The sequence below is a fragment of the Coenobita brevimanus genome, chromosome 71 (genome assembly GCF_032717465.1).
Source record: "Coenobita brevimanus isolate Jiangsu-jjx chromosome 71, ASM3271746v2, whole genome shotgun sequence".
In the NCBI taxonomy this organism is placed as follows: Eukaryota; Metazoa; Arthropoda; class Malacostraca; order Decapoda; family Coenobitidae; genus Coenobita; species Coenobita brevimanus.
In genome coordinates, this window is record NC_137024.1 from 32,432,404 (window position 1) to 32,460,006 (window position 27,603).

General features: G+C 42.1%; 1 protein-coding gene across 3 annotated transcripts in view; it reads right to left on the minus strand.

Annotated features, from left to right (window-relative positions):
• Positions 1-27,603, minus strand: part of Pex14 (peroxisomal biogenesis factor 14) — an 84,012-nt gene that overhangs the window by 16,637 nt on the left and 39,772 nt on the right. Inside the window, exons 8-9 of one of the 3 annotated variants that reach the window (XR_013898590.1) lie at positions 24,194-24,370; positions 10,217-10,279 (exon numbers count right to left, since the gene is read on the minus strand). Coding sequence is in view for 1 of the 3 variants with exons in the window: in XM_080277788.1 (XP_080133914.1) it covers positions 24,249-24,370 (122 nt within the window). In the remaining 2 variants the exon portion in view is untranslated. Of the gene's footprint in view, positions 1-10,216; positions 10,280-24,100; positions 24,371-27,603 lie in introns of those variants that run through there. The other 2 variants (XR_013898591.1, XM_080277788.1) reach the window with 2 other exon arrangements.

The window sequence follows — 27,603 nt, forward strand, 5'->3', positions numbered from 1 at the left end:
CCGTACCCCGTTATATTTCAGGGATTACGATTCATTTTACTCTCACCATCACCTAACGGTTTTACACTGGTTAGGATTAACATTTCAAACAGCATTATCAAGACAAAACCTTACTAAATCCTTTAGAATGGGACAACTTTCCTATTTTGGCTAAAATCACCTGGTAGCAGCAGGAATAAACCAATAAAGATAACATCCAAATTCAAGGAATTAACTTGACAAAGATTTTCACTGCTTTGTAGCATATTTTCCAAAGTTTAATGGCAGAATAAGACAATACTAGAGCTCTACATCCTTTCCACATCAATTTTTTGTGACTAGCACAATACTGTGTTGATGATGCAAGCAAACCTCAAACAATCTGCTGCTTCACATAATTCCATCAACCTACTGCACAAAACTTACAAGAATGGTACGGTTAGGAACAAAAGTTTACTCACTATTCCACTGCATCTATTTCACAACCAGGGATGCATAATAAAGAGAAAGACTCATCTACAGGGGAGAAATCTTCATCATCATCATCATCCAATCCTGTGTTGCCCCATGAGCAGCGGAGGAACCCAGGGCTAGGCAAGTTGGTCCTGACATTTAAGATGAGAGTGACTGCCTCACTCATCCCTGATTACGTAAGCAATAAACTCCTACTGCCCTTTGGATATAAACCTGCACAAGCTCAATCCAACTGGAGCCCTTAATTACCCACTAAACCATCAGGTGCCATAATTGGATATATGGTTACCACCCAGTGTAGTAAATGGCTTCCTGGTGTACAAGAAACCATTTGGCTTGTCACTCAGCGTAGAGTTACCCGCAGACAGAAGGAAGAGGAAAGAATGGAGGAAAGAAAGACAGAAGAGGAAGGACGGAAAGAAGGTAGGAAGAGAGAAAAGGGCAGTCACCCGAGAGCAGCACTACATTGAGTGAGTGGATGGTGAGTGCCCCCATAAAAACATTATGATTTCAGCCAACAATGGACAATGAGAAGCAGAAGATGAAAACATGAGGCAAACTTTTGTTCCTAACTGTACAGCGTACAGGGATGTTACTGTATTTTGAAGAAGATAATACTTTTGATACATCTATTACTTGAGCTATAAAATGGTAACACAGCATCAAATGTACAAACAACCTTAAATTTAGCACAGTATATATTAATAGCAATGATAACTGATGGCTATTTTAAATGCTTAATGATACTTAAATAACATTGTTTTGTAGTAAATAGTATAATTCTCTCTCTCTCTCTCTCTCTCCACACACACACACACACACACACACACACACACACACACACACAAAATCACTCCATTTTATGGTGGGTAAAATGGTCAGGATGATAGCTGTGTACATGTATCATCATCATCATTATTATTCTGACCTCATTTTGCCACCAAATGATGGAGTGAGGTAGGGTCCAGAGAGCACTGATTTCTATTTTGCATTCAACATGAATTGACCCATGAGCAGCTTTCTGTAAAATGATTGTTCATTTATTAAATAACTTAAGGGTGAAACAACTTTAAATGAGGTGTATCTGTGTCTGAAAACAACCCATCACATATTAAAATTTTTTCTCCCAATCCTCCCCTAACCTTAACCACACCTCACTTCTCCAACACATGATGCCACTGGATGGTGTAAGGGTAAAAGTGGAGTTGGGATAACACCCCTAAGGACAGTCCTCATTATAAGTAAGGGATGTGTTCCAAAGTTTTAAGTTTGTCCATAAAGTTAGCAGTGTAAATCGAGAAAACTGATAGATCAGCTTTATGGGCATCAATGAAAACTTACAAAACATAACAATTCAATAATTCTATTGATGTACTGTATTTACCCTATTCAGTGGCATCCAGGAAACACTTGCCTCAAAAATACTATGAAATATCCCCATGCATCTCAAGGGCAGTCAGTTTCACTTAATAAAGAACAAGCTCATCCAAATACAGTACTGTAGTTATCTCTTTCTTTGTAATCACAGCAATCTTGAGCAACACAAAGATTTCAAAAAAAAAATATATATATATATATATATATATATATATATATATATACAGTATATATCTATCTATCTATATATATATATATACATATATACAGTGCTCGTCAGAAGTATCGAGCGCCCTGTGTCTCCTATGAAACAAACCTTTCAACACTGAAAAAACATGTAAATAATGCATTATATTTACCTTTAATGCTTGGTGGGGTATCCTTTGCGCTTCTTCACGGACCTGAGACGTCGTGGAAGTGAAAGGGTGAGGTTCCTCAGTTGCTGGGGTGGTATTTTTGCCCAGGAGTCACGAATGGCTGCTTCCAGCTTAGGCAGAGAGCTCACGTCCTTCCCTTGGAGATTCTTCTTTACGAGGTACCAGAGGTTTTCTATCGGGTTGAGGTCTGGGCTATTGTCTGGCCAGTTTTTCATGAAGGAGACTTTGCAGTCAAGATGCCAGTTGGTGACAGATTTGGCTTTATGAGCAGGTGCACCGTCCTGCTGAAACACTCGTGCGCCTGTGAGCTCGAAGGACTCAGGTAAATGATCACAAAGAATCTCCAGGTAAATGTCCAGATTCACTCTGCAGTTCTTGGGAAGCACAACAAACTTCCCCAAACCTTTCCCAGAGAAACAACCCCATACCATAAGTGAATCAGGGTGTTTAACTGTGTTCTCCACATAACGGGGGTCAAGCGGGTCACTACCTTTGCGATGGTACACACGCGCTCCTCAATTACAAGTAACACTAAACGTTGCCTCATCAGACCACAACACTGACAACCATTGGTCCTCACCCCAGTTAAGGTACTTGTTAGCAAAGGCAAGCCTACGAAGTCGCTGGTAATGTGTAAGAAGAGGCTTTCTCACAGGCCTATGACTTGTGTAACCAAGTTCATGGACTCTTCGAGACCGTGCGCACTGAAACCTCACCAAACACTTCCAGGTTGCTCTCATTAGTTTTCCTTGCGCTCACACGAGGATTATACTCCACTGCACGTTTTAACAAATTAACAGACCTCAGGGAAGTTTTCCTGGGCCTACCAGACAGCGGTTTCTTTGTAGGAACGTCACCACTATTTTCCACTCAAAAACGGGCACACCACCTCCGCACTGTCGATCGAGCCACACCAACCAAATCACTAATTTCCTTCATGGGGTGGCCTGCCTCCTTTAGAGCAATGATCTGTGATATGATTTCACTCGAAAGTTCACGGGTAGGGGCCATAACAAAGTGGCGAAAGCCAAAACACTGTGGAACATTAGGTAAAAAATGGCGCAAGAAGAGAGGGAGGAGCGATGGAGTTCCTCTCTCTCATGCAGCCCGTAGGCAACTGAGGCGGGAGCCAACCAGCGCGCAGTATGGCCTCAACCTGCCGTGACATCATGTTAATGGCCCAAACATCTGGCTCAGTTTTTAGTACCAAAAAAGGGTTTCTTTTTTTGCCAAAAGTATTGCGCGCCCTGACATAGGCACTTGATACTTCTGACAAGAACTATCTATCTATCTATTGCCAGACACCATAATCCCGCAAAGGGTGGCCATTTGACACTGAGTTAGTTGTTTTACAGGGAGGGGCACCAACCCTACACTAACCCACTTGTTGACATGTAGGGAGCACGTATGGTCTGGTTACAGGGTTCCCACCCAGCATTGTAAATGATTTCTTGTCTTGCAGGAAACCATTTGGCTTGTCACTCAATGTAAAGCCACCTGTAAAGGAAAGAAAGGAATAAGAAGTGACAGGAAAGATAGGAGAAATAGGAAGAGAGGAGGGCAGGCACAGAAAAAGAATGATAAAAGCTAAGGAAGTAGGCAGCACTACATCAAGTGAGTGTATATATATATATATATATATATATATATATATATATATATATATATATAAAGTCATCGCACATTGATGTGTCCGGAAGGAAGCGCGGAAACGTAAATTTCCTGAAATTATATCAGTCAATGGGCGGCCAGTTAAGAAAATTGCCAGGGAAAAATGACTACTATGCAATTTACCTCACTCCTCGGCCATACCTCCCCACTGAGTGACATAACGGTAAGTTGCATTTACGCTCGTTTTGGTGGAAGTTATCTGTTGATTGTCACCCAGGAGACTCCCTCTTCCTTCGTGAGCTAAGTGTTTAAGATGACAGTGTGGCTTGTAAGCAATGTCTAGGCCATATACAAGCCATGACAACATCGTAAGAGTTATCGAGTGTCATAAAATTGGTTTGAATACCTGTCAAGTAAGTGAACAAACTGGTGTTAATGAATGTACAGTGCGCCAACTGGTGACAAATTTCAAGGCCTCGGGAGCAGCAAAGGTACCTACCCACAAACACGGTGGAGGGAGGACACCCAAGATCAGCAAGCACTGCCTAAAAGTTATCAGGCATCAATTGGATGACAAACCAACCCTTACTGCTGGACAGCTTAAAGAACAAAACCCCATTCTGCTTCAGGACGTGAGTGTATGAACTATTCAGAGCGTCATACAAAAGAACTTGGTTATCAGAAGTTGACTGCCAGGAAAAAGCTTTTTTGTTACCAATATTCTGCATTTAAAAAAAAAAAAAAAAAAAAAAAAAAAGTTGCTCTTGCAAAGAAATATTCCTCATGGACCTTGGATGACTGGAGACGTGTTTTGTGGACACACGAATCAACGTTCTGTGTTAGTGAGTCGAAGGGGCAGAAGGTGTGGCATGGAAGAAATTCTGATCCCTGTAACCCAAAGTTCACAAGAAAGACTGTCAAGCATCCTGCCTCTATTATGGTGTGGGGGGCTTTCTCTTATGGAGGAGCAGCCGACCTTATAATTCTCCCTAAAGGCCAGACTGTCAACGGAGACTCATGTCTTTGGCTCCTAGACAATAATTTGGCTGAATGCTTTGCACCTACTGGCGCTGAAGTGCTGCAGCAGGATGGGGCTCCTTGTCACACCATCAAAGCCGTAAAACAGTGGCTCTGCACAAGTGAAGTTGAGTGTATTCCTGATTGGCCAAGCAGTAGTCCTGGTATTTCACCAACTGAGAACCTCCGGGCTATTGTGAAAAAAATTAAGAGGTGATGACACATTCACCATTGCGAAATTGGAGGTTGCCCTTCGTCATGCGTGGAGTAACATTCTTCCCACTACTCGCATGAAACTCGTTGACAGTATCCCAGACCGTCTTGTGGAAGTGCGAAGACACAAAGGTTATCCCATCAACAAGTAAAGAGATAGATGGTGAGTGTTCAAATAAAAGTTAGTTGCAATATACAGTACACTGTAGTTTGGTTGTTATAATGATTTTATTTAGGTAGCGCAAGTTTTGTTTTTGTGCGGACATGTCAATGTGCTCTGACAGTATATATATAGTGTGTGTGTGTGTGTGTGTGTGTGTGTGTGTATATATATATATATATATATATATATATATAGAGATATATATATATATATATATTATATATAAGGTGCATCCCAATTTTGGCAGGCCTAATTTGGGAAAAATTAAAAAATGCAGCTAACCCCAGACCCCCTAGCTGAATGTCTCATATAACCATTCATGTGCTAGTTATAAAATTTTCATGTACATGAAGCATGAAAATTTAGACTGACACCCTTTGGTAAGCTATCATGTTAGGCTAAGTCACAGTACTTACCTTAACACTACCAAATATCACCACCGACCTCTACCATCACCAGTACTGTTCATCGTTAATAACTCTAACCACTATGAACCAACAACACTAAAATTATCAATCATCACCATTAAATCAACCTCCACTGCTGACACTACCAACTACCACCCCTAATACAAAGTTATCATCACTGCTTAGGCAACATACACCATCTCCTGGGCCCATATATATCATTACCTGTGAACATTCACAACGGGCCTTGTGAATTCGCAAGCCAGTGAACCGTTCACAAATTTGTGAAAGACCGTAAAAGTTATTTATCATGCTTGTGAAGCGCTCCTAACGCTGTGAACCGATCGCAACAGCGAGGGAAGTCTGCTAGTCATCCGGGGCACTTTTAAGGACTTGGGATCGTTCACAAGAGGCAAGTCGGCGAAGGATAAACTTAAAAGATGGACTTACGCATCCGCCAACTAAGGAATTTTTGACCATGGAGAGACTTCCTCAGTGACTGCAATAATTTAGAGTTAGGACATTATACCATTTAGACTGGGAGTGAATTATTGTACATTTGTGACAGACTTGGTGAGAAATAACTACAATCAACGATGTAACGCAGTCTCCCCAGAGATGAAACTTAATATGGACTTTCAGTATTTGACAGCCAATTATCACGCAGACACTGGAAGCTCCAGTTACACCGGAAATAATAATATTCATCCGTTTCCAAATGGGTAATAGAGATAAAGAAAGCAGGCAGAATATTTGAGGAAAGTAGGCAGAATATTCGAGGAAAGTAGGCAGAATATTCGAGGAAAGCAGGCAGAATATTTGAGGAAAGTAGGCAGAATATTCAAGGAAAGCAGGCAGAATATTTGAGGAAAGTAGGCAGAATATTCGAGGAAAGCAGGCAGAATATTCAGAGATGACAGGCAGAATATTCAAGGAAAACAGCCAGAATATTCAGGGAAAGTAGGAAAAATAGTCAAAGGGTAGGCAGAATATTCAAAGAAATCAAGCTGAATATTCAAGGAAAGCAGGCAGAATATTCAAAGAAAGCAGACAGAATATGCAAGGAAAACAGGCAGAATTAAGACAACTGTTAACATTTTATTTATCAATCTGCAATGTATGCCAGGAAAGGAGATTGTGCACTTGAATTTCATTGTTTAAGCACACAAATGCACACTAATACACTTGGTACTGGCTGACTATATTCTTGTGGGTAGAATGTTGCTTGTCAGTGGCATAGATACGAGAGTGGTGGGAGGACGATCGGGAGGTCTGTCTTGTCATATGGCTGTGGTATGGAAGGTAAAACTGAGAGGAATATGACTGTGAGAGAGAGAGAGAGAGAGAGAGAGGGGGAGGATGCAGTCAAGGCGAAAACTGAAAGCGAAGAAATTAAAAAACCAGCAAGTGTCTGATGAATATGTGGGAGCTGGGTGCTGCAGATAAAAAAAATTATACAGCGAGATGGGGTAATATATAGGGTGTTGGGATAAAGAGGCTAAAAGAGTAGTGAAGGAATAGAGAGAGAAGTGGCAAGAAAGGATGCAGAAAAGGGCCTCAAGTGAAAGAAGAAACTAATACAAGAAAGAAAAATAGTACCGGAGGTAAAAGAAGATCTTGGAAGAAAAATGAAAACAGCAACTTACTCCGGAAAAATATGGAAAAATGTCGAAGTGAAAGTGCAAAGACGTGTGAAAATGGAAGAACTGTGGAAACGAAGGAGCAGAAGGAAAGAATATTTCAAAAGGCTGATGAATGGAAAAGGTGAGAGTAGAGAGGCTTTGACGACTGTATGTAGAGAAGAAATTTGGATACTCTAGTTATCTCATTTTATCCTTCCCCCCCCCCCCGACTGCCAGTCAACCCTAGTTCATCGCACCCTAAGGCTTTGATCATTGTTTTCAGCCATGGACAAAAAAGAAGAAATTTTTTAATACTTTATTTTAAGAAATTTATATATATATATATATATATATATATATATATATATATATATACAGTAGAACCTCTTTGGTCCGGACCCCTTTGATCTGGACTTCTGTTAATTCGGACAAAATTTAAAAATAATAAGCTCCAAAAATATGATGAGAGTAATTCTAAAGTCATTTTCAGTATCGGCGCGGAAAGCGATTGTCATTCGTTTAGTCTCAGGTCACGCTAGGTCGCAACATGGGCGCCTGTTTAAACACATGCTAGCATTCGTTTCATCAATTAGTTCACCAACCATTTATATTTTTACGCTGTATTTCAAAAGTTAATCCTCCTTACCATCCCCCTTAATGCAAGTGTAGCTTCTGCAATGAACAAAGGTGTTAAAAGGAGGAGTTTGATTACACAAAAATGGGTCAGAATATTCTGCAGTGTTTAGTGATTACTGTAGGTTATTTTTTGTATTTAAATGTGCTTTACTTGTACGTCAAACATTAGCTTCTTGCCCACATGGGCGTTATCAATATGCCAAAGATGACAATGTATTTTTTGTCTACATAAGTTTTATTTTTATTCCAAATATTACAGTTAATTAATTAATTTATTTTTTTGCCCACATGGTCATTAGTCACTTACTACAATTTAAAATGTAGGCTAGTTTCTTGTCATGGCCTTACCTGTAAATTATGCAATACAAAACTATCGTACATGATTAGTTTGGTTATTTTAGTATCCTTTCATCTCTTGCAGTTACGTAGGGTTGACATATGCCACATATGTTAATAATTAACAAACATACCATATGTAGATAGTTTTTGGTATGAACTGGAGATTACCCTGATGGTCCGGACAATCTGCTAATTCGGACAACCCTTCCCCCCATATAGTCCGAATGAGAGAGGTTCTACTGTATATATATATATATATATATATATATATATATATATATATATATATATATAAATAATTTGTGGTAGGTGGGGGCGCTCACCATCCACTCACTCGATGTAGTGCTGCTCTCAGGTGTCTGCCCTTTCCTCTCCTCTCTCCATTCCTTCCTTCCTCTTCTGTCTTTCTTTACTTCATTCTTTCCTCGTCCTTCTGCCTAAGGGTGACTTTACACTCCCTCTTTTGTCTTTCTTTCTTCACATTCTTTCCTCTTCCTTCTGCCTATGGGTGACTCTACACTGAGCGACAAGCCTAATGGTTTCCTGTACACCAGGAAACAATTTACTACGCTGGGTGGTAACCATATAACCAAATTATGGCACCTGGTGGTTTAGTGGGTAATTACAGCACTCCAATCGGACTAAGCCAGTGAAGGTTTATATCCAAGGGGTGGTTGGGGTTATTGCTCATGTAATGCCTATCAGGGATGAGTGAGGCTGGTCACTCTCATCTTAAATGTCAGGACCAAATTGCCTAGCCCCGGGCTTCTATGCTCCTCATGGGGCAACGTAGAATTGGATGAAGGATGGATGGATGGATGGATGCTATTACAACAAAACATTTAATGAAATATTGGTAACAGTTCATTTTTCTTGTGCAAAATGATGTCAATGACAATCTCAACATGTTCATTTTATAAATAAGATGATTGTATCCATGCTAACCTTAGCGTTCCTTCACCGATCGCAAGGCAAGAGGATTTCACTCTTGGGAGGCGTTCACAAGACTATGGTAAATAACTCCTAGGAACGCCTCACAGTAGTGAAGTGTTTTGGAGCTTGGGAACAGACGCCTGTGAACGGGGAAGGCCATTATGATAAATACGGCCCCTGATCACTTGTAAACAAACATGGCGGTGCAAGTTGTGGAGTCAGAACTTAGAGTAACGAAAAAATGCTGCTGAATATTTAGTTTATCAAGCAGTCATAGTGACTGAAATATGTTTGTTTAAATATCTATATTTTTTACTGTTATTTTTCCTCAAACTTGTAAGGATTACGATACATCTTTTATTATAATGAACTGCCAGTAAACACATTCAACACAGAACAATAAAGATCATATTTGTAGTATGAACAGATATTTTATTTTATTTTTATTTTATTATGACTGTAACCCAGTGAGTTTTTATTACAATTTATAAAACATGAGGCAATATGAAAAGATGTAAACAAACAACAGTGCACAGCTGATGTGGACACAGGTTTGCTTATTATGTACTGAATAACTATATTTGTAATTTATTACTATAATTACACTTGTATAACTATATTTGTAATTTATAATATTTAGCTGCTAATCATTCTAAAGAAATGTGGAAAACACTTTTGTAAGGAAGGTGTTTGGAGTTCGTTTACGGTACCCGTAGGCCTACTGCAGCACTGAAACTACCACTTGCCCGTAGTCCAATCCTACCCAAAGGCTGACCTTGAGCATATAAGGTGCAGGCTGATTTTCTGGGATATTTTTTTGGAAAAAAAAAAAGCGTGCCTTTTATGCCCGAAAATACAGTACAGTATACTGTATATATATATATACATAGTGTGTATATATATATATATATATATATATATATATACATACACAGTAACCCTATCTAATTCGAACCTGAATAAATCTGACCACCAGACAAATAATTTTAATTTGGATAGAAATGCAAATTAAGCGAGACAAGTCTGAACAAGGGTTCCAGTCTGGGAATTGCCGCCAATGTCTCTTCGCCACGCTGTTCAGTTCAGCCCGAGTCTCTCTCCGTAACAGACGTGCTCTGAGTGGTCTCCATCCTAAAATGTGACATATATTTACATGTAAAATCAGGGGATAGGTTCTAGGAGCCCCATATTTCTCGTTAAAAATATATTTAAAGAAAGGTTATTATTAATATGTTTGCCGTAAGACACCCAAGGCAGTGTGTTTACATATGATGTTGCCGACTGGACATATCAGTGCATTCTAACCTAACCTAACCAACTAGTTTTGCCCCCTAACACTCCCCATAAAAATTTTAACCACCAAGGATTGCCACTAAGCCTCTTCTATCTATCTATCTATAGCCTGACGCCCTAATCCCGCAAAGGGTGGCCGCACACAAAATGCCTCCAAGTCGCTCTGTCACCTACCATATGACTACCCTCCCCCCAACTTACCCCCCCCCCTCCCTCATATACCTCTCAACTCCATCCCTCCACCTCATCCTCGGTCTACCCCTCCCTTTCCCTCCCTCCACCTCACCCACATACACCCTCTTATTCAGTCTTTCATTCTCCATTCTCTCCAGATATCCAAACCACCTCAGTATATTTCTCCTAATCTTCTCAACCACATCCACATCCACCCCACAACGTTCCTTCACTTCTTCATTCGTCAACCTGTCCCTCCACGTCACTCCACATGCTCCTCTCAAGTAACTCATTTCCACTGCTCTCACTCTTGACTTGTTCCCCTCTTGCAAGGTCCACGCCTTGCTTCCATACATCAGGGTAGGGATCACAATACTATCATGCAGCGACTTCTTAACTTCCATACTCACCTCCCTATTTCTCATCACTGCTTTCAGTGTACCAACAACCTTCCTTCCCTGCTGTACCCTTTCACACACTTCATCCCCCAAAGTTCCATCCTTACTCATCACACTACCCAAGTACTTGAATGCACTCACATACTCCATATCCTCATTATCCAACCTCACTGCACACTCTGTGACTTCATTCCTCTCAAACACCATAACTTTACTTTTGTTTACATTAACTTTCAGATTCCTCCTCCTACACACTGTCCCAAATTCATTCACCAAACCTTGCAACTCCCATTCATCTTCACTCAGCAATACTGTATCATCAGCAAACAGCAACACGGAAGCTTCCAAATCTCACCCTCATTCATTAGGGCCAGCCCCACATCCACTGCCCTACCTTGCACATCCTTTACAACCCCACCATCCACTCGCACCGTAGCCCTAGCTCCTTCGTACATACTCTTCACAGCACTCAACAATTTCCCCTCCACTCCATATATTCTTAATACCTTCCACATACCTTGCCTATCTATTCTGCCATAAGCTTTCTTCAAGTCCATGAAGGCAGCATACACTTTCTTTCCCTTCTCTAGATACTTCTCCACTAAACATCTTAGAATAAATATCTGATCTACACACCCTTTTCCCTTCCTAAATCCCCCTTGTTCTTCTCCAACTAGCTCCTCTGTCATATGTCTAACCCTATCAATGAGTATTCTACCATATATTTTACCAGTCACACTAAGAAGGCAAATACCCCTATGGTTACCACATACTTCTCTCTCCCCTTTTCCTTTGTATAAAGGAACAATTATACCTGATTTCCAGTCCTCTAGAACCATTCCCTCTTCCCAAGCCAATCTACACAACTTCCATATCCACTCCACAACAATCTCACCCCCATACCTAAGCATTTCACCACACACTCCATCAATTCCTGGGGCCTTTCCCAACTTAATCTTCTTAATCGCTTCCACTACTTCCGCCCTACTGATCTCTTCCTCCCTCCTCTCATCTCTTCTTCTCCCAGCCATTCCCCAACCACTTATACTCACACTGTTCTCACTCTCTACATTCAACAAATCCTCAAAGTGCTCCTTCCATCTCCTCAATTTCTCTCTCTTCTCCACCAACAATCTATTATTCCTATCTTTCACTCCCCTACTATCTCCCCTTTCATACTGCCTTACTTTCTTTACCTCCTTCCAAAACAATTTCTTACTCTCCCTCCACTTCACACTCAGATTCCTCCCAAACTCTTCATCCACTTTCTTCTTACTCTCCTTCACCAGTCTCTTAACCTCCCTTCTCCTGCTCACATATACCTCTCTCTTCTCTCTCTCATCTTCTCCCCTACCTCTACTCGCTAACCATTCACTATATGCCTTCTTCTTTTGTTCCACAGCTCGTTTAACCTCATCATTCCACCATGCTGTCCCTTGCACACCCTTGCATCTCCTCCTCACTCCACAAACTGCCTCACACGCTGCGCCTATCTCTTCCGTGAATATGTTACATGCGTCTTCCACCCCTTCCATCTGCTCTAGCTCATACCTTCCCAATCTTTCTTCCACTATGCTCTTATACTCTGTCATTTTCTCACTATCTTGCAAATTCTCCACTCTTTTCACAGGAGTTGCTTCCTCCTGTCTTCCCCTTCGTCTCCTCAACCACTTTCTTTGCATCTCTACCTTGGCCATCACCAAGTGATGGTACGAGACTCCATTCCCCCACCCTTTCCACACTCTTGCATCCAACACTTGTCTTCTCATTCACTCATCCACACACACGTAGCCTCTTGAAAGTCCTTATTACCAATCATGGAAAAATTTGACCAAGTCATGACGTGAGCACACCGTGTGACGTAGCGGGCGTCAACACTGCATCTCAGCTGAGCCCAGGCAACCTCACATGGTGTATATAGTCCCCTTGTTAATGCAAAGCCATGCCTTTTTTTTTAACAGATTTTAAGGTAAGGGGCTATTGTGTTGGTTATACTTACTGGGTACCCGTGTTTAATGTCCCATAATACGTAGGCAAAATGACAAACTAGGGACCAAAAGGGTGACTTTTGAGGCAGCTGCCCTATTAATTAGAATTTTCCCCATATGGTTTGTTATTTGTAAAGAGTGAAATTTCTAGAGAGCGAAGTCTTCTACTGCCTAAATTCTCACGTACTAAGTGAATGGACTGTATCATCGGTGTTAAGTATACAGTAATCCCTCCACTATCCAATGTAATAGAGCCAAAGGCTTGTCTGGGATGTGGGTTTGTCCGGATAGTGGGCCTCTGCCTCCTGGACTGGTACTTATGGATCCTAACCCAGCCTAACTTTGAAAGCCTCCTAAATAACTCCCTACCAGACATGCATAGCACCTATTTAAGACCCTATTCACACCAATAATGGACATAAAGCATGAAATATATGAAAAGGAACCAGAGAAAGAGGAATCAGAAGTGAGAATGGAAAATATTTAGCAGTGTACAGGGTACTTACAGCACGTCTGTGGCCGCCTCTTCTAAGGATCTGGCAGTGGTGAAAATGCTCTTAAAGCACTTACAGTAATCCAGTGTTGTGCTACACTTCAATTCTTTGCACTGTGAGTTATAATTGTTTAACACTGCACATTCTGTTCTTAACTGCACCACGCCAGTTTCAACCGCCACTTTGCACTCCACACTTAATCCTTTGCACTCTAAATTCTAATTTCTTAACACTGCAAGACACTGTAAATTCCCATGTGGTCTAGTGGAGAGATATTTCAGTTTATTCACTGTTTATTCACAAAAACGAGCACGTGCGGCATCCATTGCGATGAATGTCTTCCCTGGACGAAGGTTAGGCAGTAACTGGGGACAGGGTTGCCAGATCTGAGCTTGGCCACATTACCAAACTCCTCAATTTTCATTACCAAATTTAACTTTTCATTACCAAATTCTTAAAGGAAGCATTTATTCTTCACAAATTATATATACAAGTGGAAATAATCACTCTCTTTATATGAGATGGAGGGATGGGGTGGAGAGGTATATGAGAGAGGGGGATGTGAGTTGGGAGCAGGGCAGTGAAATGGCGGGGGACAGGGCGACGTGGAGGCGATTTGTTTGTGGCCACCACAAACGGGATTGAGGCGTCTGGCAATAGATAGATAGATAGATAGATATATGTTTATTTTTGCGCTATGTATGCTAGCAGATTGATCAAAGAGAGCAGACAGTCCACTGTCTCCATTCTCTATATCTTCATACATGTGAAAAATCAGTTTGGTAATGGATCACGATGATTCACTACCAAACGAACTTTTCAATACCAAATTGGCCCACATTTGGTAATGAAAAATACCAAATGGTAACCCTGGCTGGGGAAGGGGGAGAGGGGAGAAAGGAAGGGGTGAAGGGGCCATGGTGTAAACAGCTGTTCGGTGCCGCGCGGCAATTTCAAATTACGGGTGAGAAAAAATTTGGATTTTGGGGGGGATTTTTTTTCTTTTTTTTTTTTGGCCATTTTTGGGTTCCGAAGGCCCAGGCCCACAGTGTCCGGTAAGTGGGGAGTCCGGAAAGTGGGTGTCCAGATAGTATAGCGATTACTGTACAGTACAGTGCTCCCTTAACATCCATGGGGGTTAGGTAAGAGACACCCGCGTGTGTTAAAAATCCGCGGATATCTGCTGCCGCCCCTTAAAAACATCCCTGGACCCCCCTTAACCCTTTGGCTGCAGCAGCTGTGATGACAACCTACTGATTGTGCTCATTGTGAAGAAACAGGAAAAAATTGTGCGTTTTCAACTCGTGTTTTAAACCACTTATCATTAATCTTGAGAACTAAAATTTTTGTCAGACAAATATCAATCTTTCTACTATTGTTTGCTATAAACTGCATGTCCATAGGCACTCCAAGCACGGAGAACGATTTGAGAGAATACAAGGTTTGTTTTGACTGTCTGGTACAGGAAATAGCCCAGGGAGGTGGAAATTTCCACCAAACCACAAGATTTTTTCCATACAAAATAGTGTTACAGCCATGTTACCTCATCACAGTAATTGCAATAATAAAAATAAAACTCTTCTAGCCAGTCTCCTATGATTTTGTTACAATATTCCAATGTTTACGTTAGACTTTAGCAAAACAGTAATGATGTTAGGAACATCATTACAAACTTTATCAAACTTCATGAATGACTTTTATTACCACTTACTTTTCTAAAACTTACTGATAAAATGTCATGAGTCATTTCATAGCATAGCTGCACAATTTGCAACTGCAAAAATGTTCGATAGCTAATGCGCTTAGCATCATGACTTCTCTGATTATCGCAAAAATATCACTAAATCACTTGTATTTTATCACAGTAATTAACGATATACAATAATATAAAATAACACTTTAACAATATACAGTAATATAAAATAACACTTTCAGCCACTCTAGTATGATTTCAGTGCGATTTGGGTGCGTATAGCTTTGTATTATTTACCAAAGAGAGAGAGAGAGGGGGAGGAGGGCAGCAAATTGGTTTAGACCAGCTCATTGATGGGGAGGGAGGGAGAGAGAGAGAGAGAGAGAGAGAGAGAGAGAGAGAGAGAGAGGAGAGAGAGACAGCGATGGGGGGGGGAGGAGGACAGCCAACCGGTTTAGACCAGCTCATCCAGGGGGCTGAGAGAGAGAGGGGGGGGAGGGCAGCAAACCAGTTTAGACCAGCTCATTGACGGTAGCTGGAAAAAAGAAATACTGTACTCCCAGCCAGCCCGTTCTAACTTTTCCCCTGATGAATTAATGGCATTAATAAATGAAGTGGCCACAAGGAAGAGTGCTATATTTGATTCACTGGATAATGCCATCACTAAATCAGCCATGAACTGTGCCTGGGATAATGTTACATTTGCACTGAACAGTGTCAGCAGAGTTCACCGAGATAAAATGCTTTAGTGAATCTGGCCCCGGTACTATATCCACCTACGTATATTTAAAACCATTTATGTTATATCCACCTGCAGATATTTAAAACCATGTATGTTAAAAATGCGGATGTTAAGGGATGACTGTAATGCATCTGCTCAAACAACTGAGTTAATAAACACACTGCTTCTCAGTGAACCCCGGTTTGCAAAAATGTGCGAATCATTCAAATACATGGTAGATGAAATGCAAATGAAGTGCAAAAACTTAATGTTCTGAGCTGGTGAATTAAGAAGTGTGCACAAAACATTACGAGTTCAGTTAAGAGTCACCCATGTTCTGACATAAACTGACTGGCTGACTTTTATTTATTCTGACTTCCTGCACTGCTCTAGTTATTAATGCAGTATGTCTGAATATTAATAATAAAAAAGTCATTATAATTTTGTATGGGGATTTAGTTTACATGAAATGAACCCATACATTTTATTTACTTATATATTTACAGGTAGGAGGAGGCCGTAGCACGGGCCGAACAGGGTAGCACTCCCGAGGGGAATAGGAATGCTGGTGATAGGGAGAGCTGGAGCTCCTGTTTCACTAGCTATCTAACCATCCCCTTTTGCTGACCTTTTCAGTGTGACAGTAACATGGAGAGTAGACCAGCATACTCTCCCAAACATTTCCTCTGACTATCTATGCACTACACCACATGCACTTTACATTTCACACAACGTATCCCACTACGTTACAGGGGTTGGCGCCAGCAAGGGCATGCGGCCAGAAAACTTTGCCCCCACTACCTAGTGGCGGACTTCTGGGGGGAGGCGTGGCAGAGGTTCCGCCGGCATAGATCGTGGGTCCAAGGTGAGATGGGGCTCGAGCCTGTGCTAGAGGGTACAGGGCACTGCGGTTCCCAGACTGCCGCTTCCGCCCAATAAAGAGGGGCCCGAACCTGGGAGTAGTGCCCCAGGAGGCTGCCCTATCAGTGGGTGTATAATGGTGGGATAGTTGCAGTGCCAAGGCGCGCTTGGAGGGTGTCCCTGCAGCTGTCCTGGCAGGGTGCCCCGAGGCCACTACCACAGCCACTGGTAAGCTGGTGGGCTAGGGGTCCCAGATCCATTGCCTGGACCTGGGACTGTGCAGTGAGTGGAACCTGTGCTATGTCTGTCCCCCTTTATTAATACTGAAGATGACAAAACAAAATAAGTTTCAATGCAAGCCTGAGGACAGTAAATCACCCATGGGGATGAGGGTGGGTTCATGGACTGTGGGAAGTTTGAGGGGAAGAGCGGGGGGAAGTCGTTGAGGCATTCAGTAGGAGATGGGTGGCTGTGGCGTGTTTGCAGGAAGTCCGGTACAGGGGTGGATCAGCCAGGAAGACTGCTGGGAAGGACTGTTGCTATAAGTTGTTTTGGAAAGGGGGGACAGACGGATATGGAGGTGTTGGTGTGATGGTTGCGGAGAAATGGGTGGAATATGTTATGAATGTTTTGAGAGTAAGCGATAGGATATTGGTAGTGAAAATTCTGTTGGGTAGAAAGATAGCTGCGATTATATCGGCATATGCTCCACAGGCAGGATTGGATGAAGCAGAGAAAGATAGATTTTGGGATGATTTAATACGTGTAGTGGGTGGTATGCGGGATGATGAGATAGTGATTTTGGGAGGGGACTTAAATGGTCATGTAGGTGAAGCAGCACAAGGTTATGAAGGAGTGCATGGGGGATGTGCGTATGGTCTAAGGAATGCAGAAAGGGAAAGGTTACTCGAGTTTGGGGAGGCAGTGGACGTGATTGTGTTCAACACATATTTTAGGAAAAGAGACAGTAGGTTAATTACGTATGAGTCTGGGGGAAATAGCAGTCAGATAGATTATTTTGTGGTTAGGAGGGCCGATAGGAGGTTAGTGAGGGATGTTAAAGTTATAGGAAGTGAGGAATGTGTGCAGCAGCACAAACTATAGATTTGTGATATGGTGCTTAACCCTTTAACCGCGGGCATTGTTTTGCCCTGACTGGCCTCTCCCACGGGGGTTCCAGCCAAAATGTAAACAAATTTTAAACCTTTATAAGTCTGCACAGAATAAATCTAGAGCGAAAAATAAGGTACCATTAGAAAGTACTAACCTTCGGCTTTGCAATGATGTAGGTTTCATGATTTCGTTGACTATCACTGGATGGGCAGTCCCATTAGAAGTGAGCGATCTAAAATCACTATTTTTCGCTCACACACCATTACCAAATGCCAACCTCATTCTGATAATAATACTATAAACATATATGAACACTGCACATACGATAAACACCCACTCTGTGTTCACTGAGGCAGGTAAAAGGCACTGTAATTGCCCGCACTTCACTGCCACATCAGCGGTGTTGTAATCACTATTTTTCGCTCACACACCATTACCAAATGCCAACCTTATTCTGATAATAATACTATAAACATATATGAACACTGCACATACGATAAACACCCACTCTGTGTTCACTGAGGCAGGTAAAAGGCACTGTAATTGCCCGCACTTCACTGCCACATCAGCGGTGTTGTAATCACTATTTTTCGCTCACACACCATTACCAAATACCAACCTCATTCTGATAATAATACTATAAACATATATGAACACTGCACATATGATAAACACCCACTCTGTGTTCACTGAGGCAGGTAAAAGGCACTGTAATTGCCCGCACTTCACTGCCACATCAGCGGTGTTGTCACTCACACAGCTGGACAGATACTGATGCGAGTTTGGTCAAGGGTGGGGTGGGGGGCCCGGGGGATGGGAGGAGGGAGGTGGGGGTCGGCTGGAGTGAAAGAACTTAATAGCTACTCTCCCTTGAAACAATTGGCGCAAGGAAAAAACGCGTGGTATTCAAAATATTCACAAACATTCGAGAATGACACCCGTGATTTGGTCCAGTTTTTGCAATGTCATTCTGAGATGACACCCGCGGTTAAAGGGTTAAAGAACAAATGATGAAAATGAGGACTTATGTACCTAGGAGGAAAATATGGAAGCTGAAAAACCAAGTAGTAAGGGATGCCTTTTATTGCGAGTTGAGGAAAGTGGTGGCTGAACAGGGAGCTGTAGACAGAGGCGTTAATGAACAGTACAGAGCCCTCAAGAACAATTTCTTGAGAGTTACTGATGTAACATGTGGTTGGACAAGAGGACCACCAAGACATAAAGTAACTTGGTGGTGGGATGAGGGTGTAGAAGCTGCAGTTAAGGAGAAAAGAAGGCTTTTCTGGGAATGGAAGAAGGGTGGTAGCAAAGAGGAATATTTGGCTGCCAAGCGTAGGGCTAGAAGAGAGGTATACAGGGCAAAGTCTGAGTCACAGAGACTAATACTTGATAACCTAAATCATGGGGAAAGGAAATATATGATATTTAGGGAGGCAGGTCAAGTAAAGAGGGATAATCGGGATATTATAGGTGAGCAGTATGTGAAGAATGATGAAGGAAGGGTAGTGGTGAACAGTGAGGATATTAAAGATGCATGGAGAGAGCATTATAACTGGTTGTTGAATGAGGAGTTTGACTGGGACAGGGAAGGTTTGGAACCAGCAGATCCAGTGTCTGGCCCTTGGCCTTTGATTGATACTGCTACTGTGAGTGAGGCAATAGGCAGGATGAGGGTGGGGAAGGCAGCAGGCGTGTCTGGGTTGAATGCCGAAATGTTGAAGGCCTCAGGCGATACAGGGGTGAGTTTAGTCACTGACCTGATAATAGGATTATTTATGGGTGTGTTGTCCCAGATGATTGGCTGAAGAATGTAATTGTAAATGTGTATAAAGGGAAGGGTGATGCCCTGGAAAGAGGAAATTATAGAGGTATAAAGCTTTTAGATCAGATAATGAAGGTAATGGAGAGAGTTTTAGAAGGTATGATTAGAGAAAGAGTGAATATTGATGAGATGCAGTTTGGGTTTATGCCAGGTAGGGGGACCACTGATGCTATATTTATTGTTCGACAGCTTCAGGAAAAATATATTGGTTGGAGAAGGGATCTTTATTTTGTTTTTGTTGATTTGGAAAAGGCCTTTGACAGAGTCCCTAGAGAGGTGGTGAAGTGGGCAATCAGAAAGCTTGGCTTGGAGGAGTGGCTGGTTAGGGTGGTTATGGCTATGTATGTGGGTGCATTCAAGTACTTGGGTAGTGTGATGAGTAAGGATGGAACTTTGGGGGATGAAGTACGTGGAAGGGTACAGCAGGGAAGAAAGGTTGTTGGTACACTGAAACCAGTGATGAGAAATAGGGAGGTGAGTATGGAAGTTAAGAAGTCACTGCATGATGATATTGTGATCCCTACCCTGACGTATGGAAGCGAGGCGTGGACCTTGCAAGAGGGGAACAAGTCAAGAGTGAGAGCAGTGGAAATGAGTTACTTGAGAGGAGCATGTGGAGTGACGTGGAGGGACAGGTTGACGAATGAAGAAGTGAAGGAACGTTGTGGGGTAGATGTGGATGTGGTTGAAAAGATTAGGAGAAATACACTGAGGTGGTTTGGACATGTGGAGAGAATGGAGAATGAAAGACTGACTAAGAGGGTGTATGTAGGTGAGGTGGAGGGAGGGAGAGGGAGGGGTAGACCGAGGATGAGGTGGAGGGATGGAGTTGAGAGGTATATGAGGGAGGGGGGGGTGAGTTGGGGGGAGGGGAGTCAAATGGTGGGTGACAGAGTGACTTGGAGGCGTTTTGTCTGCGGCCACCCTTTGCGGGATTAGGGCGTCGGGCTATAGATAGATAGTTATATGTGGGTGCTCACACCCAGTTAAGAGTGAATGGAGATTTGAGGGATGAGTTTTCCGTGAATGTTGGTGTGCATCAGGGGTCAGTCTTGAGTCCCATGTTGTTTATCATGGTACTTGAAGCCCTTTCACGTGACTTTAGAAATGGACTCCCGTGGGAGTTGTTGTATGCTGATGATTTGGTGTTGATTGCAGAGAATGAAAGGGAGGTGGAGGAAAGGTTTAGGAAGTGGAGAGATGGTATGGGGCACAAGGGTTTAAGGGTAAATGCAGATAAAACAAAAGTAATGATATCTAGGGTTGGTGGCGGTACTGTCAAAGACGAGGGAGAGTGGCCATGTGCAGTTTGCCACAAGGGCGTGGGAAGTAATTCCATCTTGTGCAGTGTGTGTGATAAATGGGTGCATAAGAGATGTCGTGGTATCAGAGGTAGACTGCAAGATAATGCTGATTTTATGTGTACAGCGTGTCAGGGTGAGCAGGTGGAGATTGTCAGACGTGAAAGGATTGAACTTGCTGGTGAATCTCTTGAGTGTGTGGAAGTGTTTTGTTAATTGGGAGACATGTTGTGTGCTGGAGGTGGGGCTGGAGCTAGCTCTGTGGCTAGGGTGAGAAGTGGGTGGAAGAAGTTCAGGGAGCTCTTGCCTCTCCTGACATTGAGAGGACTCTCCCTTCGTGCTAAGGGGTCTTTGTATGCAGCATGTGTTAGGAGTGTAATGCTGTATGATAGTGAGACCTGGGCAGTGAAGGAGGAAGATATTCGCTGGCTCAGACGTACAGAAATGACAATGATTAGGTGGATGTGCAGTGCGTCCCTGTGTCCAAGGCCTGGAGGGGCTGGGTTTACGATGGAAGAGTTGAGAGGTAGGATGGGACTGGAGTGTATTGGTGCTGTGATGAGGAAGGGTAGATTGAGATGGTTTGGACATGTGGAGAGGATGGAGGATGATAATTAGGTGAGGAAGGTGAGAAGTGTTAATATTGGGGGTGGGGTTATGAGGGGTAGACCAAGAAAGACATGGGACGAGGACATTAAGTGAGACCTCAGGGTTAAAGGACTGAACAGGGAGGCTGCGATGGATCGTGCAGCGTGAAGAGCTGCCATGAAGTGACCAAGGCCGACACATGCAAGCATGTTGGAGCCTTTAAAAACGAAAACGAAAACAAATGAATTTTACTTCATCTATCTATCTACAGCCCGACGCCCTAATTTTACTTCATGAGTCGAATTATTCCAAACCCAAGAACCAAACCAAGCGACAAAGTTTGGTCTATCTGTCTATCTATAGCCAGATGCCATAATCCCTTATGGGGTGACTGTCTGTCTTTGAGTTTGCTGTTTTATGGGGAGGGGCACTAACCCACCGCCAACCCACTTGTTCACATACATAGGGAATACATATAGGTTGGTTATATGGTTACCACCCAGTGTTGTAAATGGCTTCCTGTCTTAAAGGAAACCATTAGGCTTGTCACTTAGTCTAATGCCACTGGAAAATGAAAGAATAGTAATTACAAGTGGCAGGAAAGACGGGAGAAATAGGAAGAGAGGAGGGCAAACACAAAAAAAGAATGATTAAGGCAAAGGAAGAAGTTGGCAGCACTACATCAAGTAAGTGGATGATGGTAATTATCAAGACATACAAGGCCTTTTGATGTACTATATTTTGAAACAAATTATTTTCTTCAACACTGGACTTTTTCATCACTCTACAAGTAAAAGCCTGTCTATGTCAGAACACAGCTGACTCTTTGTATAAATACAGACAAAATAGCAAGCTCACAGTTGTTACATTAGGCATTTCTTATTTGCATTTATTTTACTCAGAGTTTCAATGCCTCTTCCACTTTTGCAAACTGTGGGTCCTTGAGCTTCTGTGTGAGCTTTTGACCACACTGGTTGGGCGCATGCCTCGGCAGTTTCTCGCACGTTTTTGTCCAAGAGCACAGCTCAATTAATATACACTGATAATCAGAGCATATAAGCACACATATCACTGTACAGTACATTTTTCAGCAACAAAACATATTTTTCAATTGTTTTGAAGTTTCCATGCAAGAGGGTTAGTTTGGAAACCATGTAGTAACAAAGAGTTCTGTGATGACATGCAAAGATAGAAAACCACTTCTAAATACAACTACTGTATTTGGAGCATGGAGATTGGCCAGTGACAAACTGCATGACAAAGGCTGTAAACAAATGCTGTAAACAAACATAACCATCAATAAAACTGAAACCTACATGCACCCGCTTTCTTTTTCCGACACATGGAGAGTGATATGATTGTGTTATTGAATAACACTGGGACAAATTTTGATAAATGATTGTCCCATCATACTATCTTTGTCACCAATTTTGTTAAATCAAGATTTTACTTTATCTTAATTTCCTCGTTACTATACCCACTGAATCGGAATGATGGATGGATGGTACCTACATTTTTAAAATAAAATGCTTTAGACTTTCATTGTACTGTTTGTGTTTATTGTGTTTTCAGTGGACTTCAGGAACATGCAAACAATTGGTCTGAGAAAAATTAAGTGTATTACCGGTACTACTTTTACTGGCCTACATTTCTTATTTTTTTATAAGACATATGAAAGAACAAATTTTTTTTTTGGTTCAATTATGTATATCATAAATAATTTTTGAAAAAATAATAAGTGTATATGTTAATATTACTTTACTGGCGGTGTACGAGTACAATGATTCCCTTGCTACCGTGAGAATGAGACTGGACAGTCAAAGATGTAAACAATGCAGGGGCAGCAGGAGGGAACTTCTTGTATAGAAATATAAGGTTGTGTTCCTTTTAAAAATTCTTTTTTGGTATTGTACAAGTCTTTAGTCTAAAATAAAAACACCAATGGCTGATGAATGATATTCAACAGATTCAAAATGTGATTGTGTAACTGAGTGAAAATGGCTGAAGCACGGCTTCCTGTGGTGGCGGTAGTTGGGGGGAGGAGAGGGGAGAGCTGCCACACCAAAATTAGGGTGCATCATTCACAATATAGCATCCCACAGGCCACTAAATATGGTATAATCTGTTCTTGTTAACTGGACAGTTTTATGCAGCTTTGAGAGACATCTAGAGGAAAAGGAGTTTATGAAAGCTACACCTAACCCATCCTATTTGAAAGGTGTATGCTAAAAAGAATAAAATCATATGAAAATGGTAAGAGTTAAATACATGATACAGGGTACTCCACAAATCAGGAATCCCAATTCTCATGTGCTACACAGACAGCTCAGTCAGCATACCAGTGTCTACCCTGCATTATTTTCCACTTTCCAAAACTCATAATTTCTTATAGTGTCTGGTTCTTACTTTTCAAAGGTTGCATGGCTTACTGGTAAATTCTTGAAACAGCTTAAATGTCTGAACCCATCACAGCAGTAGACTGAACTGTAACCAGATTCAAAACACAGGAGGGTGCAATTTATAGTCCATCCTGTACATCAGGAGACTGATGGGGTTATCAAAGGAACATAAAAAAATGTGACTTATAATGAGGACTTACTGTACTAAGGTCAGAAGAAGCTGCACGTGACATAACTTTCCTGGTGTCTCTTCCGCTAGACTGAGTGGTCCTCTGAGTCACTGTCACTCTGGCCATACTGATTGTCATTCCTCCCACCCTCTATTGCCTCTCCATTCTCCACCTGCTTGCTTGTCTGAGCCAGTGGTGTGTCTGCATCTGTGGGGAGGACAAACCATCCTGTATATCACCATCATAATCATACACACCATTAATACTACCACCACTATCACCATGACCACACTGTCCAATGATCATCATCATCATCATCCTGACCAAACCATCTCAATCTGCCGTTTCTCATCACAGAACCAATATAACTGAGTCCCGTCCTTCCCCTCAACTCTACATTTGCAATCCTAACCCCCCACCCCAGGCCTGTCATTCAAGAATGCAATACACATCCATTTACTAGTAATCATTCTCATCTTTGTATGTCTAAGCCCATGAAAATCTCTCTCTCTCTCTCTATCTATCGCCAGACGTCTTAATCCCTTACACGGGGTGGCCACAAACAAATCGACTCCACGTCACCCTGTCCCCTGCCATGTCACTGCCCTGCTCCCAATTCACACCCTCCTCTCTCATATACCTCTCCACTCCACTCCTCAATCCCATCCTTGGCCTTCCCCTCCCTCTCTCCCCCTCCACCTCACTCACATACACTTCCTCGTCAGTCTCTCCTACTCCCATAATACCTAGGTTTCACTACGGTACTGCACAGCATTACACTCCTAATACATGCTGCACACAAGGACTCCTTAGCATAGAGGAAGGGCTCCTTTAATATCGATAGGCAACAACTCCTCTTCCAACCACTCCTTACCCTTGCTACTGTGTTAGCTCCAGCCCCTCCTCCATCACATATCATGCCCTTCACACAACAAAACTCCTCTACACACTGCACGGACTCTCTGCTTCTGTATGCTCTCCTTTACGTGCTGAGCACTTAAAATCAATACTTTGCAACCTGCCTGTTTTACCACTACATCTCATGTCAACCCACTTATCATAAACATGGCACAAAATGTACTTATTTCCCACCCCTTTGTGGAAAACTGTGCATGGTCACATTCTTCCACCTATAAGAGTATCACCACCTGCCCCAGACATTATCAGTTTTGTTTGATCCACATCTACTCTCCATCCCTCGTACTCCATTCCACCTCTCCACTTCCCAAATCTTTACTCTGTTACCTTCTCATTCTCCGCAATGAACACCAAGTCATCAGCATGTAACACCTCCCATTGTTGTCCAGTCTGATGTCATGTGAGAGAGCTTCAAGCACCATGATAACAATAAGGGACTTAAAATTGATCCCTGATGAACATCAACATTTCGGGAAATCACTCAAACCTCCACTCACACTCACCTGGGTAGAAGTACCCTCACACATTATCATAAGCACTCTAACAAACCACTCAGTCTCCAGCTTCCTCATTGTCCACTTCACTATCTCCATGGGAACTCGGTCAAAAGCCTTCTCCAGATAAACAAAAACAAAGTACAACTCAACTCCTCTTCATATATTTTTCCTGAAATTCTCAGATAATGAATAAAGCATCAGCTGTCATTTTGCCTGGAATAAACCCAAACTATATCTCATCAATACTCACTCTTTCCCATATTATACTTTCCATGGCTCTTGATTACTTTACTTATCTAGTTCAAAAGCTTTATGCCTCGATAATTTCCTCTTTCCATGGAATCACCCTTCCCTTTTTACACAATTACAACATCAACTACTCTCTGAAAAAACACATTCACACATTACAGAATGAATCACATCAATATCGAAACCCACTCTGTATCTCCAGAGGCTTCAACATCTCTGCAATCAACCCTGATACACTCACAACCTTCCCCAACAGCATAGTTTTGATTGCCTTGCCTGCAGTACCAATGTCATCCAAAGGTCAAGGGCCAAACACTTGGTTTATTATCTCCAAACTTTCCCTTTTCCAACCGAACTCTTCATTCAGCAATTGGTTGTAATGTTCTTTCCAAGCATCCTTAATATCCTCACTATCCACCACTACCCTTCAACATTCTTCATATACTGCTCACCTGTGACACTGGATTTTTCTTTCATTGTTGTTCAGTCACCTTAAATACCTCATACCTCCTTTCAGTACTAATTAGCCTATCCAGTAACGTATCTGAGACTCAAACTTTCCTCGATATACTTCTTTCTGGCTCTAAACTTAGCTGCCATGCATTTCTCTCTGTTACCACCCTGTTTCCATTCCCAAAAGGCTTCTTCTCTCTTTAACTGTGATATCTACTCTCTTATCCCACCACCATGTTACCTTATGTCTTGGTGGGCCCTGTCTCCAACAAAACACTGAATCAGTAACTCTCACAAGATTGCTCTTGAGAGGTCTGTACTGCTCCTTTACACTTCTGACTGTGGCCCCATGCTCATCCACCACTTATCTCACAACAGAAGACATCACTTATAGCTTGGTTTTTTTAACTTCTGTATTTTCCTCCTTGGTACATAGGTTCTTTTCTTAGGTGGTAGGTAGGGACACCCATCATCCACCCACTTAGTGACGTGGTACTCTGTTCTTTTAGGGTACGTCTACACAGAGTGACAAGACAATTGACTTCTGTAAACCTAAAAAGCATTTACAACGCTGGGTGGTAGCATTATAACCAACCAATACGTGTTCCCTACGTGACAACACGTGGGTTGGTGGAGGGTTACTGCCCCTCCCCAGAAAACAGCTAACTAAAAATACGAACAAGAAGCAACGGACAGGACTGACCAAAAGGTGACGACTAAGGACCAAACAAAGGACATGGTATGGATTATGACAAGGAATATATGGGGTGCAAATGATGAGGTGAAAGAGAGAGAGAGAGAGATTGTCCAGGTGCTTGAGGATGCGAAAGTGGATATATGTGGATTAACTGAAACTAAATGGAGAGGTGAGTGTGTGAGAGAATCGGAGTATTGATGGGATATATGCGTGGCAGTAAGTGAGAATAAGAAGGCAAAAGAAGGAGTGTGTATTGTTGTGAGTAACAGATGGTAGGAGAATATAACAGAGTGTGGATAAGTTGGCTCGAGGATTGTGTAGGTAAGACTGAAAGTTGGACTACAAATGTGGGCAAACGTGTGCATGTATGCGCCAATGCAAGATCGTGCAGAGTGAGAGAAGAGTTCTGGACAAGCATGGAAGCGTGCATGGAAAAGTTTGAAAGGAATGAGTGTTTTTTTTGGACGTTATGAATGGTAAAGCAGGGAATGTGAAGGTGGATGGAGTAGTTGGTTAGTGGGGTGTGCCTCCTGAGACAGATGAGAATGGCAGTGCTTTAGTGGACATATGTGCCGGAAGGGGATTAACAGACAATACCCTCTTCAGGCATAAAATGATCCATAGGT